General features: G+C 52.1%; 2 protein-coding genes across 2 annotated transcripts; both read left to right on the plus strand.

Annotated features, from left to right (window-relative positions):
* Positions 1-638: 638 nt before the first annotated feature.
* N7457_001104 (AMP-dependent synthetase/ligase) lies at positions 639-11,972 on the plus strand (the record flags this gene model as incomplete). The annotated part of the gene is made up of 1 exon (XM_057172150.1): positions 639-11,972. The coding sequence occupies one exon, from the start codon at positions 639-641 to the stop codon at positions 11,970-11,972; it is 11,334 nt and encodes a 3,777-aa protein (XP_057036053.1).
* Positions 11,973-14,714: 2,742 nt separating this feature from the next.
* On the plus strand, positions 14,715-15,401 carry N7457_001105 (class I SAM-dependent methyltransferase; the record flags this gene model as incomplete). Its single annotated transcript, XM_057172151.1, has 1 exon — positions 14,715-15,401. The coding sequence occupies one exon, from the start codon at positions 14,715-14,717 to the stop codon at positions 15,399-15,401; it is 687 nt and encodes a 228-aa protein (XP_057036054.1).
* Positions 15,402-15,680: the final 279 nt, after the last annotated feature.

Consider the following 15,680-nt stretch of genomic DNA (forward strand, 5'->3'; position numbering starts at 1 on the left):
TGCGAGTAGACCAATCGTTGATCCTCGGGCAGGGCAACACTCCCCCACTCGAAAGGCTGGAGAGTACTCATCATGCCATGGCAGAAGTCGGGGCCCACAGGTATCCAAGTGGCAACGTCGAGTCAATTGTCCTTGTGAACCCTGGCAAACCGCGAGAGAGTAGGCAACATGCACTCAAGGCTGGCGATATTCCGAGGTAACCCCGCACGTATAACATGTCCAGACCACCTTGGCCCTCATCGCAGCGTGTTGGATCTTAAGTCACCATAAGCCGGCAGCATCTAATTAGAGTACAATGTAGTTGTGTCTCATTCTTCTCGGCTTCTGACACCAAAATCGGGCGTACTCTTGCCTCTGCCAAGTCGCGGTGCCTCTTGGCTGTCCCTGTGACTCCACCGATGTAACGTGAAGATACAGAGCTAACGGCATCGTATACGCCGTAGACGGTGCTAGACGGAGGTCTCCATCTTGGCTGTGGGCAGTGTCTCAGTCGCCCAGATTCTCGATGGAGACGGTTGCGATCCGCCAGATATATCCTTGAAATGAGAGACCAATGCAGCCGGCCCAGTATATAAGATTTTCCCCCGAGGCTGTCTGTGATTGCGTCTTTTACAACGTTTATTGTTGCATCTGCAGACATGACTCAACTGCAGCCACTGAAAGGAACCACGCCGATAGGCTTCTCGGCCACTACATCCCCGAACACCAGTGGGAGCTCGAGCGTGAAGAATGGGACCGGCAAACCCAGCAATGAAATCTTTGCACCCATCACCGGGGACCTCATTGACCGTCACAATGGCAATGTGACGGGCGGCAGTATCCGCGTCCGTTTCCCTGGAGGAATCGAACAGTGGAAGAAGTCGGTCAACCAGATCCCCGAGCGCTGCGACCTGAGCGGTCTAGCAACTGACTCCACGCGATATCAGCTCGCATCGACTGGGTTCAGTGACACAAGCGCTACCTACCAGGAGCGCTTGATGACGGTCCCCGTTGACGTACATTCCGCGCTCCAAGAGCTGTGCCAGGAACGCCATGTCAGCGTGAGATCCGTCATCAATTTCTGCGTGCACCAAATGTTGAAAGGGTTTGGAAATGGCACACACACCATCACCGCCTCTCTAAGCCACGAGCAGACTCCGCAGAATTCTTCGCCATCCTGGGTGGTCTCCCCCTCAATTGTCACTCATGAGAACAGAGACGGATGGTCCGTCGCGCAGGCGGTCGAGAGTATCGAAGCGGCGCGCGGTTCGAAGAAGGAGTCAGTGAGCACGATCGACTTAGGGTCAAGTCTCGTGAAACTGGGGTTATTTGACTTACTCGTCACTTTTGTCGGTGCAGGCGATGCTCATCTTCCGTCTCTCGACTTTCCCCTCGCAGTCATAGTGCGTGAGTGTGATGCCAGCCTCTCGCTGACTCTGCGTTTCTCCGACTGTCTCTTCAACGAGGAGACAATATGCAATTTCACCGATGCCCTAAAGATCTTGCTCGCCGAAGCAGTGATAGGAAGGGCGACCCCCGTCGCCGATATCGAACTGCTGTCCGCAGAGCAGAAGCAGCAGCTGGAAGAGTGGAACAACACGGATGGCGAGTACCCTTCATCGAAGCGACTGCATCATCTCATCGAAGAGGTGGCTGAACGCCACGAAGACAAAGTGGCCATTGTCTGCGACGAGCGAGAGCTCACCTACGGCGAGCTCAATGCCCAGAGCAACCGGCTCGCACGTTATATCCGCTCCATTGGGATCCAGCCCGAGCAGCTAGTCGCACTTTTTCTTGATAAGAGCGAGAAACTCATCATTACCCTCATCGGTGTGTGGAAATCCGGCGCTGCCTACGTGCCCATCGACCCGACTTATCCGGATGAGCGAGTCCGCTTCGTGCTGGATGATACCAAGGCACAGGCTATCATCGTCAGCAATCGCCACGCGGAGAGGCTCCAGCGAGAGGTTGTCGGCGATAGAAACATCCGCATTATCCGTCTGGAGCCCTTGCTCACCTTGCTTGCTCATGATTCCTCAAAATTCCCGGCGCATAACTTGGAGGACCTACTCCTTACGAGCCAACAGCTCGCCTACGTGACGTACACCTCTGGAACCACCGGTTTCCCCAAGGGCATATGCAAACAACACACCAATGTGGTGAACAGTATCACCGACTTGTCTGCAAGGTACGGGGTGGCCGAACAGCACCACGAAGCCATTTTGCTCTTCTCGGCCTGCGTGTTTGAGCCGTTTGTTAGACAGACGCTCATGGCACTCGTTAATGGCCATCTTCTCGCAGTTATCAATGACGTGGAAAAGTATGACGCCGACACGCTCCTCCCCTTCATACGCAGACACAACATCACCTACCTTAATGGTACTGCCTCTGTTCTGCAAGAATACGACTTTTCTGATTGCCCATCACTGAAGCGGATGATTTTGGTGGGCGAGAATTTGACAGAAGCCCGCTATCTGGCGCTGCGCCGGCGCTTCAAGAATCGCATCCTGAACGAGTATGGCTTTACCGAGTCAGCCTTTGTAACGGCCCTCAAGATTTTCGAACCGGAGTCAACCCGTAAGGACACGAGTCTGGGGAGACCGGTGCGCAACGTCAAGTGCTACATCCTCAATCCTTCTCTCAAGCGTGTCCCGATTGGAGCTACTGGCGAGTTGCATATCGGAGGGTTAGGTATTTCCAAGGGATACCTCAACCGTCCCGATCTCACACCGCACCGCTTCATTCCCAACCCCTTTCAGACGGATCGCGAGAAGCAGCTCGGAATCAACAGCTTAATGTACAAGACCGGTGATTTGGCCCGCTGGCTTCCAAACGGCGAGGTTGAGTATCTCGGACGCGCAGACTTCCAGATCAAACTGCGAGGCATTCGAATCGAGCCTGGTGAAATCGAGGCGACGCTGGCTCTGTACCCTGGGGTCCGGACCAGCTTGGTAGTATCCAAAAAGCTCCAAAACGGTCCGGAGGAAACTACCAACGAGCACCTCGTGGGTTATTATGTTTGTGACAACGCCTCGGTGTCCGAGGCAGACCTATTGTCCTTCTTAGAGAAGAAACTACCTCGATACATGATTCCGACGCGGTTGGTACAGCTGTCGCAGATCCCAGTTAATGTGAACGGGAAGGCGGACCTGCGCGCCTTGCCAGCCGTCGATATCTCCAATTCCACGGAGGTCCATTCCGACCTTGGAGGCGAGATCGAAAACGCCCTCGGGGAAATCTGGGCCGACGTGTTGGGCGCCCGTCAGAGATCGGTCTCTCGCAACGACAACTTCTTCCGTCTTGGAGGGCACAGCATCACCTGCATCCAACTGATCGCACGCATCCGACAACGACTCTCAGTCAGCATTTCCGTCGAAGATGTCTTCGCAACAAGAACACTTAAGCGCATGGCAGACCTTCTGCGGAACAAGCAGCAGGAAGAATCCGATGAACACCTTGAGGCGCCGGCAGATTTGCTTGAGGAGCAAGCAGGCACGGGCGATATCTATCTGGCAAACAGTCTTCAGCAAGGCTTCGTCTACCATTACCTCAAGAGTATGGAACAGTCTGACGCCTATGTAATGCAGTCTGTTCTACGATACAACACCGCATTGTCTCCAGATCTGTTCCAGAGAGCATGGAAGCATGCACAGCAGTCTCTTCCGGCGCTGCGGCTGCGGTTCTCGTGGGAAAAAGAGGTCTTCCAACTGATCGATCAGGATCCACCACTGGACTGGCGTTCCCTCGACTTCAACAACGTTCCCACAGGTGCTGTCGGGGACCAGAAATTGGAAGAATTGCGGGGCCAAGACCTGAAGGAGAGATACAGGCTGGATGCGGGCGGACTGTTCCGCGTCTATCTGATTGAACACAGCGAGAATCGCTTCACGTGTCTCTTCAGCTGCCACCACGCAATCCTCGATGGCTGGAGTCTTCCGCTTTTGTTTGAGAAAGTTCACGAGACCTACCTGCAGCTGCTGCGTGGGGAAACTCTCACTCCGTCCATGGATGACCCTTACACCAACACCCAACGGTATCTCCACGCTCACCGTGAGGATCATCTCGACTTTTGGGCTGGGGTGGTTGAAAAGATCGACGAACGTTGTGATATGAACGCTTTGTTGAACGAGCGCAGTCGATACAAAATTCAGCTGGCAGACTATGACCAGGTGCAAGAGCAGCGACAGCTGACAATGGCCCTCTCTGGAGACGCATGGCTAGCAGACCTTCGTCAGACTTGCTCCGCCCAGGGCATTACTTTGCACTCGATCCTCCAGTTTGTTTGGCACGCCGTGCTGCACGCTTACGGTGGTGGCACTCATACAATCACTGGTACGACTATTTCTGGAAGAAACCTTCCCATCGTGGGAATCGAACGGTCTGTTGGTCCGTATATCAATACGCTGCCGCTGGTACTCGATCATTCGACGTTCAAGAACAAGACCATTATGGAGGCCATCGAAGATGTGCAGGCCAAGGTTAACGCCATGAACAGCCGGGGAAATGTGGAACTGGGGCGTTTGCACAAAACTGACTTGAAGCACGGATTGTTCGACTCTTTGTTCGTGCTTGAAAATTACCCAAATCTGGACAAATCGCGAACACTCGAGCACCAAACTGAGCTACGATATTCGATCGAAGGCGGCACTGAAAAGCTGAACTATCCGTTAGCTGTCATCGCGCGCGAAGTTGAGACGACTGGCGGATTCACTGTATCCATCTGCTACGCCAGTGAGCTGTTTGAGGAGGCCATGATCTCCGAGCTCCTTCATATGGTCCAGGACACTCTGATGCAGGTTGCCCGAGGTTTAAACAAACCTGTTGGCAGCCTGGAGTATCTCTCATCTGTTCAACTGGAGCAACTCGCCGCATGGAATGCCACGGAGGCAGAGTTTCCCGATACCACGCTTCATGAGATGTTTGAAAATGAAGCGAGCCAGAAGCCGGACAAGACAGCGGTAATCTATGAGGATACGTCCTTAACTTACCGCGAGTTGAATGAGCGGGCGAACCGTATGGCACATCAGCTAAGGTCCGACGTCAGCCCCCAGCCCAACGAGGTCGTTGCGCTCGTGATGGACAAGAGCGAGCATATGATGGCCAGCATCCTGGCTGTGTGGAAGAGCGGCGGTGCCTATGTCCCCATTGACCCTGAATACCCCAACGACCGCATTCAATACATCCTAGAGGATACTCAAACTCTCGCTGTCATCACGGACCCCTGCTATCTGCCTCGGATCAAGGAAATTGCCTCATCCGGCACGCTTGTTTATCCCTCTGACTTGGCTGCCAATCCTGATTCCAAGTGGAGCGTATCGAACCCTTCACCATTGAGTCGGAGTACGGACTTGGCTTATATCATTTATACCTCTGGAACGACCGGTCGGCCTAAGGGCGTCACGGTAGAGCATCATGGAGTGGTCAACCTGCAGGTGTCGCTATCCAAGATATTCGGCCTACGGGATACTGACGACGAGGTAATCCTCTCCTTTTCCAACTATGTGTTCGATCATTTCGTGGAGCAAATGACCGACGCCATTCTCAATGGCCAAACTCTACTAGTCCTCAATGATGAAATGCGCGGGGACAAAGAGCGACTCTACAGATACATTGAGAAGAACCGAGTGACCTACCTGTCTGGCACCCCATCTGTGGTCTCCATGTACGAATTCAGCCGGTTCAAGGATCATCTACGCCGTGTGGACTGCGTTGGAGAGGCTTTCAGCGAACCGGTCTTTGACAAGATCCGGGAAACGTTCCATGGCCTTGTCATTAACGGCTACGGCCCAACCGAAGTTTCCATCACCTCCCACAAGCGGCTCTACCCGTTCCCAGAGCGGCGCATGGACAAAAGTATCGGCCAGCAGATCCACAACAGCACGTGTTATGTGCTGAATGAGGACATGAAGCGCACTCCCATAGGGGCCGTCGGTGAGCTCTACCTGGGAGGCCAAGGAGTGGGACGAGGCTATCACAATCGTGCAGATGTGACCGCGGAGCGATTCATTCCTAATCCATTCCAATCGGAAGAGGAGAAGCGGAAAGGCCGTAACTCCCGTCTGTACAAGACCGGTGACCTGGTACGCTGGATCCCTGGAAGCAACGGGGAGGTCGAGTATCTGGGCCGGAACGACTTCCAGGTCAAAATTCGTGGACTGCGCATCGAACTGGGCGAGATTGAGGCGATCCTGTCGTCATATCCCGGAATCAAACAGTCTGTGGTGATTGCCAAGGACCGCAGGGAAGGTGGCCAGAAATTCCTAGTTGGTTACTATGTCGCCGATGCAGCGCTGCCGTCCGCCGCCATTCGGCGCTTCATGCAGTCTCGTCTGCCTGGCTACATGGTACCTTCGCGTCTCATTCTCGTCAGCAAGTTCCCTGTCACTCCCAGTGGAAAATTGGACGCCAAGGCTTTGCCCCCTGCCGAGGAAGAGAGCGAGATTGACGTGGTGCCGCCGCGTAGTGAAATCGAACGCTCCTTGTGTAACATCTGGGCAGAACTGCTCGAGATGCGCCCAGATGAGATCGGCATTTACAGCGATTTCTTCAGCCTAGGAGGTGACAGTCTGAAGAGCACAAAGCTTTCCTTCATGGTCCACGAATCATTTAACCGCGCCGTCTCGGTCAGCGCCCTTTTCCGTCATCGGACAATCGAAGCCCAGGCGCACTTGATCCTGAATGATGCTGCAGATGTGCACGAAATCACACCCATAGATTGCAATGATATGCAAATGATCCCCGTCTCCCGCGCCCAGGAGCGACTCCTCTTCATCCACGAATTTGAGAATGGCACCAATGCATACAATATCGACATTGCCTTCGAGCTTCCTGGCTCAGTTGAGGCCTCGGATCTCGAGCAGGCGTTGCGTGGAATCCTTTCTCGGCATGAGGCGTTGAGAACTTTACTCGTCAAGGATCACGCAACCGGCACCTATCTCCAGAGGGTATTGAGTCCCGATGAAGCCCAGGGCATGTTCTCCGTCAAGGTGGGCACAATCCAACAGATGGAGCGGCTGGAACAAGAGATAGCCAGTCTATCTCGGCATGTTTTCCGCCTCGGAGATGAACTGCCTTGGGAGGCCCGTGTGCTCAGACTCGAATCCGGGAACCTGTATCTCATTTTGGCGTTCCACCATACCAGCTTCGATGCATGGTCGTTGAATGTTTTTGAGCAAGACCTTCGGGCCTTCTACACAGCGCTCCACAAAGCCAAGAGTGCAGCGAACTTGCCAGTCCTCAGAGCGCAGTACAAGGAGTATGCGATCTACCATCGCCGGCAGCTGTCTGGCGATCGCATGCGCGACCTATCCGACTTTTGGCTGCGGAAACTGAGTGGCTTGGAGTCATTGCAGCTGATAACCGACCAGCCACGGCCTGTGCAATTCAAGTACGACGGTAACGACATCAGTATCGAACTTAGCAAGAATGAAACGGAGAACCTGAGGGAGGTGGCCAAACGTTGCAAGTCGAGTCTGTACGTCGTGTTGCTTTCCGCTTACTGCGTAATGCTAGCCTCGTACGCGAACCAGTCCGATATTTCCGTGGGTATCCCAGTCAGTCACCGAACACATCCGCAATTCCAATCCGTCATTGGCTTCTTCGTCAATCTTGTGGTGCTTAGGGTTGATATTGCTCAGTCAACCACTTACGAGCTCATCAGAAAGGTGATGAAAGAGCTCGTGGACGCCCAGCTGCACCAAGACATGCCGTTCCAGGAGGTGACGAAGCTGTTGCAGGTGGATAATGATCCCAGCCGACATCCTCTGGTACAGAACGTGTTCAATTTCGAATCCCGTGCGAATGGAGAATACGATGCCAGGTCGGAAGATGAAGGGTCGCTTGAATTCACTCAATACCAGCCTGCTCAGCCCGTGGATTCCGTTGCGAAGTTCGATCTGAATGCAACGATTACAGAATTGGAGTCGGGAATGAGAGTCAACTTCAACTATGCCACCAGCCTATTCAACAAAAGCACGATCGAGGGCTTTTTGCACACCTATGAGTATCTTCTGCACCAGCTGTCCGAACTGGGGGCAGAAGGGATCAAGGAGGATGCGCAGCTGTCCTTGGTTCGCCCGGCGGAGAATGGCGATCTGCACTTGCCACTGGCACAGTCCCCACTTGCGATGACTGTTGAGGAGCAGAAAGCAGCGTCTTTGAACCAGGCCTTTGAGCGCGAAGCTTCTCTTGCCGCAGATAAGATTGCCGTTGTGCAGGGAGATAGGACGCTTAGTTATGCCGATCTTAACAAGCAGGCCAACCAACTCGCCCGGTACATACAGTCCGTCTCCTGTATTGGAGCAGACGACCGAGTGGCTTTGATGCTGGAAAAGAGCATCGATACGATTATTTGCATTCTCGCAATTTGGAAAGCCGGCGCAGCATATGTGCCCTTGGATCCAACTTACCCGCCGGAACGCGTCCAGCTGATCCTTGAGGACATTCAGGCGAAGGCTGTTCTTGTGCACTCCAGCCATGCTTCAAAATGTGAAAACTATGGCGCAAAAGTGATTGCAGTCGACTCGCCTGCCATCGAGACGGCGGTCAGCTCACAGTCAGCCGATGACTTGCCCACAATTGCTACCCTTGACAATCTGGCCTATGTCATTTTCACCTCTGGCACTTCTGGCAAGCCCAAGGGAGTCCTAGTCGAGCAAAAGTCAGTTCTTCTTCTCCGCGACGCTCTCCGAGAGCGGTATTTTGGTGCAGACTGTACGAAGCACCACGGCGTGCTGTTCCTTTCCAACTACGTCTTCGACTTCTCCGTCGAACAACTTGTGTTGTCGGTGCTAAGCGGGCACAAGCTCATCATTCCTTCAGCAGAGTTCGTCGCAGATGATGAATTCTACAGAATGGCCAACACTCATGGTCTCTCCTATCTCAGCGGAACGCCATCCTTGCTGCAGCAGATCGATCTGACACGACTGGACCATCAGCAGGTCGTGACTGCCGCGGGTGAAGAGCTCCATGCCTCGCAGTATGAAAAGATGCGCCGCCGATTCAATGGTCCCATCTACAATGCCTATGGCGTCACAGAGACCACGGTGTACAACATTATCACGGAATTCAGAACGAATTCGACATTTGAGAATGCTCTCCGGGACGTGCTCCCCGGCACCCGAGCGTATTTGCTGAACGCGGCACTCCAGCCGGTCCCGTTGGATGCTGTCGGAGAACTCTATCTGGCCGGCGACAGCGTTACACGTGGTTATCTCAACCAACCTCTTCTGACGGATCAGCGCTTCATTCAAAACCCTTTCCGCAGCGATGAGGACATTGCCACGGGGCGCTTCGCGCGGCTCTACAAGACCGGCGACCTGGTTCGATTCCGGTACAGCGGTCAGCAGCAGCCGCAATTGGAATACCTAGGAAGAGGCGATCTGCAGATCAAGATGAGAGGATACAGAATCGAGATTTCCGAAATCCAGAACGTGATCGCTTCATGTCCCGGTGTCCGGGAGTGTGCTGTCGTTGCCAAGTATGAGAACAACGATACCTATTCCCGGATCGCTCACTCCCTGGTCGGCTACTATACCACTGACAATGAAGCGGTATCGGAAGTCGATATTCTCAATTCCATGAAGGCAAGGCTTCCAACGTACATGGTGCCCAGCCACCTCTGCCGTCTAGAGGGCGCACTGCCTGTGACGATCAACGGAAAACTCGATGCCCGGAGATTGCCAGATATTATCAACGACTCCACTCAGTCCTCGTACAGCCCGCCAAGGAACATAATCGAGGCCAAGATGTGCAGGCTGTGGGAATCCGTCTTGGGAATGGAGCGATGTGGCATTGAGGATGACTTATTCAAACTGGGTGGCGACAGCATCACGTCTTTGCACCTCGTGGCCCAAATTCACAGCCAGGTGGGTTGCAAGGTCACCGTCCGGGATATCTTTGAGCATCGCACCGTCCGAGCTCTCCACGATCACGTCTTCATGAAGGCCCCAGATCGGAGTAATGTGCCCCAGTTCCGTACTGAACAAGGGCCGGTCGTCGGCGAGGCTCCCCTGCTGCCCATTCAGGACTGGTTTTTGTCAAAGGCTCTGCAGCATCCGAGCCATTGGAACCACACTTTCTACGTCCGAACGCCAGAGCTGGATGTCGCTTCGTTGAAGGCTGCTGTCCGGGACTTGCAAACGTATCACGATGTCTTCCGCATGCGACTCAAGCGCCAGGACGCCAAATTCGTGCAGTCCTTTGCTGAGGACTGTTCCCCTATCCAGCTCCGGGTGCTGAATGTGAAGGATGTCAACGGGCCCACGGCCCTCAATCAGATGCTGGACGAGTGGCAGTCTGGCTTTAACCTTGAGAACGGACCCATCGGTGCCATTGGCTACCTACATGGGTACGAAGACCGATCCGCGCGAGTATGGTTCTCTATCCACCATATCGCCATCGACACCGTCAGCTGGCAGATCCTTGTCCGTGACCTGCAGACGCTGTATCGCAATGGAGACCTGGGAAACAAGGGCAGCAGTTTCCGGCAGTGGGCTGAAGCCATCCAAAGTTACCAGGCGTCAGAGTCTGAAAGGGACCACTGGAACAAGCTCATCACGGAAACAGCCAACAGCATATCCGCATTGCCCTCGTCGACCGATTCGCGCGTGCGCCTGAGCAGAAGTCTGAGCCCTGAGAAGACAGCCTCGCTGCTCAAAGGGGGGATCGATCGACAAGATGTCTCCGTGTACGACTCCATCCTGGCTGCAGTCGGATTGGCACTCCAAAATATCGCTCCGACCGGCCCGAGTATGGTTACGATCGAGGGACATGGCCGTGAAGAAGAAGTGGATCAGACACTGGATGTCAGCCGCACCATGGGTTGGTTCACCAGCATGTATCCGTTTGAAATTCCCCGTCTCAGCACCGAGAACCTTGCTCAAGGAGTGGCCGCTGTAAACGAACGGTTCAGACAGGTCCCTGCCCGTGGTGTGGGGTATGGAGCTTTGTACGGCTATACTCAACACCCACTGCCCCAGGTGACCGTCAACTACCTGGGCCAGCTCGCTCGCAAGCAATCAATGCCAGACAAATGGGCCCTCGCGGTGGGCGATAACGAATTTGAATACGGACTAACGACTAGCCCAGAGGACAAAGACCGAAGCTCTTCTGCCGTCGACGTCACAGCCGTGTGTATCAACGGCACTATGACCATCAATGTGGACAGTGCTTGGAGCCTCGAGAAGAGCGAGCAATTCGTCTCGAGCATGGAGGAAGGACTGAACAAGATCATCGACAGCATGGCAAGCCAACAAGCCTCGCTATTCTTGGCTGCTCCTCCATCGGCCGAGATGTACACGCCATATTTCGAATATCTGGAGCCTCCACGACAGGGTCCGACGCTATTCTTGCTGCCACCGGGCGAGGGAGGCGCTGAGAGTTACTTCAACAACATCATCAAGCGGCTGCCTCAGACAAACATGGTGGTCTTTAACAACTACTACTTGCACAGTAAACGTCTGCGCACGTTCGAGGAACTCGCGGAAATGTATCTCGACCATGTACGCGTCATCCAACCACACGGGCCGTACCACTTCATCGGCTGGAGCTTCGGAGGAATTCTCGCAATGGAAATGTCGCGGCGACTGGCAGCCTCGGACGAGAAAATTGGTTTCCTCGGTATCATTGACACCTACTTCAACGTGCGGGGAGCGACACGCGCCATTGGCTTGGGAGACACTGAGATTCTGGATCCCATCCATCACATCTACAATCCCGATCCGGCAAATTTCCAGCGCCTGCCCTCTGCAACGGATCGCATCGTGCTGTTCAAGGCCATCAAGCCGAACGACAAGTACGAATCTGAGAACCAGCGTCGCCTGTACGAGTACTATGATGGCACTCAACTCAACGATCTGGATAGCTTGCTACCAAGCGATGCCGACGTCCAGCTGGTCCCGCTCATGGATGATACGCACTTTTCCTGGGTCGCAAATCCACAGCAGGTGGAGCAGATGTGTGCGACTATCAAGGAACACCTCGCTCGCTATTGATCCATTACTAGCAGCACACCATATCAGACGACGGAAGAGTGGGGTTCTTTGTGGGAGCAACTAGCGTCTGGTTGAGGGAAAAAAGAAGAAGGGGGAAAAAAAGAATGATTAATCGGATATAGAAGAATTCAATGTACTACATATATTGCAATAGCCATGTCTAACGTGTATTTCAGCAACAAGAATACGTCTAGCAGTTGTAAGATTCCACAAACATTGCGCTCATTCCATAGATGCTCATCTGGTTCATCTTCTGTCGCACACTCATGAGCACACATGGCAAGGCCATAGTTCTACTCCATCAAATGTTCATGTCATAGTGACAAGAACCGCCATATTTCAATGAACTTTTAATCTCCATATTTCTTACGATAAAAAATATACCAGGACATGATATAGTTACCTAGAGACCTTACCACAAAGCACCAAACCAAGCCACTTCTCTTTCCAAATAATCTTTCGTTTACCTCTCTCTCTCTCCTCCTCTAAGAGAGGGAAAAGAAAAAAGAAACCAAAAAACATACAACAGTGAGGATTCGCTGGTGGTCACCCACCCAACTACTAACTCACCGGCGTGTGGCTTAAGTACGGCTGAGCGGACGGGAAGCCCTGTTTTCCACACCCTATGGTCGTATGTATTAGATTCCACAAAGGTCTTAACCTTAACGATTATGATGACGACTAGATACAGATGATGTGATTATCTTAGAGCATAAACATATACGAGACTCAAGATCTTTTGTGTTTCGTCGCGATAAGGCAGTCTTGCTGCCTTGTCCATCTACCTGGGTATACGTTTAACAAGAAATCGAACCATGTCATTTTACTTGAGAGAGACCAGTGGTCCCATCAATGCTATCTGTTTACAGGGTTCCAAACCTTGCAGCCCTTTGGCTGCCATCAAGACTCCATGCATGGTGTTTTATGATACGTACAGACCCAATAGCCTCTAATAATTGACCTCTATCTCACTCCAGCATGAAGATGTTGCCATTCACAGTGGAGGTCTCACAATAGGCTCGCAGCGTCAGGAATTGAAGTCCCCGCAGCGGTTACTTCAAGCTATGGATGCGCCCCTCAAACCTGTGATACCTAGGATTTAGTATTCCACCATAGATATCCTAGTCTTTAAGAACAAGCTCGCACAATACTAACACTTAGATCATGAGATGGCCTTCAAGGTCTATAAAGTCTACGGAAGCCAATCAGTTATTTCACCTGGCTACTCACGTTGATACAGGAAGCAGTTCACTCCTTTACCCGCAGAATGGCGCATCCTTGACTGTTTACGGTAGTTGATATATGCCTTCGTTACTCAAAATTACGGGCAGTCCTCATTGAGCATCCTGCTACAAGTAGGCTTCCACAAAGCCCATAAATGGGCTCATATGTCAGGCCCATAGCCCAACCCGTAATGGGCTATGGGCCCTACCTCCGAAGCTCGACCCAGCCCAATGAAGCCCATTTCTATGCATAATTGCAGTCTTGGCGCTCATAAACCTGCTGATTAATGCCTGTTTTTTTACGCATGTTCAATTCGGTAAGCTTACCACGGAAGATCTCGGCCCGTTGCCTAATTCAGGGGTTCAACTTTGACACAGTATCGACATGTAGAGATATATAGTGTGTGAAGTAGGTGCATCTTTCTCTTCAAGGACGTATTGGGGACCTTGCCCCTCGCGGGCGACATCATAGGGCTGCGGAATAATTAACACAGAGCTAAGGTATATGCTACTTACCTGCATCTGTAGCCTACAAGCCATCGTCCAGGGCACCCATATTCATTGAAATGGGGCTCTGACACCCCCAGGGCATACTTGGATATCCGGACGAAGAAGTATCATGCATCCGAATACAGCCCCCCTGGGCTTCTTGATATCGAGCTTCCACAAGTGCCTTCACAGATCCACTGAGTAGTTCGGATGGACCGGATGATAGAATCTTTAAGAGGCTACGATCTGTCGTTGATTCCATGTCCAAACAAAGTCAAAATAGCATGATTTGCTAGAAGTAGAAGATTTATATTCTTATCGGATATTTTACCCACTCTGTGGTCCACAGTCTGCAGTTTCATCAACCATTTAGATTATGAATTCGATACATCCCATTATTAGATTGCTACGACTTACTAGCAGATAAAAGATGTATTAGGGCATGGCTTGAGATGGGAAGAAAGGTAAAGGTTACTACACCATTCTATAGGGCAAGTAACCACATAGGCCACTATCGTGGCCCGAGTTATCAAGGCATTCTAGAATGGAATTCATTAATTTGTAGAATATATCTCTCCCATTTCCCATTGTCGGTACATACGACCATAGGGTGTGGAAAACAGGGCTTCCCGTCCGCTCAGCCGTACTTAAGCCACACGCCGGTGAGTTAGTAGTTGGGTGGGTGACCACCAGCGAATCCTCACTGTTGTATGTTTTTGTTTTTGCTTTTTTTATATACAACCCATCTAGCCAGGGTAGGATATCCTCAATGTACCAGCTATTTAGAAACTTTTAACCAATGAGTGCCTCAGGCACAAGGAATATGCAAACCGTACAAATCTCTTGAGAGGGCAGCAAAACTTCGGCATTGATCACAAAATTTCAAGATCTTTAACCCCTAATATATGGCCTATCAAGTGTGTTAAAACCTAACGCAAGTCATATCATTCCCAATTTTTCTTTCGACATAATCAACATCGTTACCAACGCGTGCCTCTCTACGCGCATTATCTCCAAGTATGGCAGAGGCATGCAATCACCTCCCCCCGCAACAGAACTCTCCAACGCAGAGCGCTTCAAAGCTACGCACCTTGCTGCGCGCCATGGGAATTACCACCAATACTACGCCAAGTTCCGGGCGCCTACCGTTCCGGATGAGCGTCTTTCCATTCTGCCATCAGATATTCTCCGCAATGCGCGGGTCATAGACCTAGGCTGCAACGCAGGAAAACTGACCTATGAGGCGATAGCGCATTGCGGCGCGGCCGCCTCAGTCGGCGTCGATATCGACCCGTGGCTGGTCGAGCAGGCGAAGGCAGCGTACCCAGACGGGCCGTGCACATTTGAGCACTTTGACTTCGTGGATGCGTCCGCATACACGGGTACCGCGCTGGGCAAGTTCGATGTTGTCTTGCTGCTGTCTGTGACCAAGTGGGTGCATCTCAACAACGGGGACTCCGGAATGTTGTCGCTATTTTCCCACATCTCAAGCATCCTGAATGAGGGGGGTTATCTTGTTGTGGAGCCGCAGCCTATGAGCAATTACGCGAGAGCTTCAAAGAGGAATAAAGAATTGAGAGAGACGTATAAGACGATCCAGATCAAGCCACCGTTTGAAAATGAATTGAAAGCGCAGGGCTTTGAGAGGATACTGGAAGTTGAGAGGGACGAGGAAGGGTTTGCTAGGCCCGTACATGTTTGGAAAAAAATATCATAATACGATCCATGAAGATGGCTCAGATTGAGTCAAGCCAACTGACTAGCATTGATATATGTTTAGAGCAAGATATACGACGGCCAGAGTGCTGGAATAACAAAAGCGGTATACTGCACGCCGATCAATATAGCAAAACTGCTCACTGAATAGAGGGATTTAGCTCGGGATGAAATGCTCGCCTCACTTCGTTCTGCCAGCATTGTATTATATAATCATGCCAAGTCTCCCAGTGTAAGAAAAAGGATCATGGAAAATGAGGATCAACATGCATGAATCCTT

The sequence above is a fragment of the Penicillium paradoxum genome, assembly GCF_028828445.1.
Source record: "Penicillium paradoxum strain IBT 22861 chromosome Unknown utg000002l_segment0_segment0, whole genome shotgun sequence".
Taxonomy (NCBI): Eukaryota; Fungi; Ascomycota; class Eurotiomycetes; order Eurotiales; family Aspergillaceae; genus Penicillium; species Penicillium paradoxum.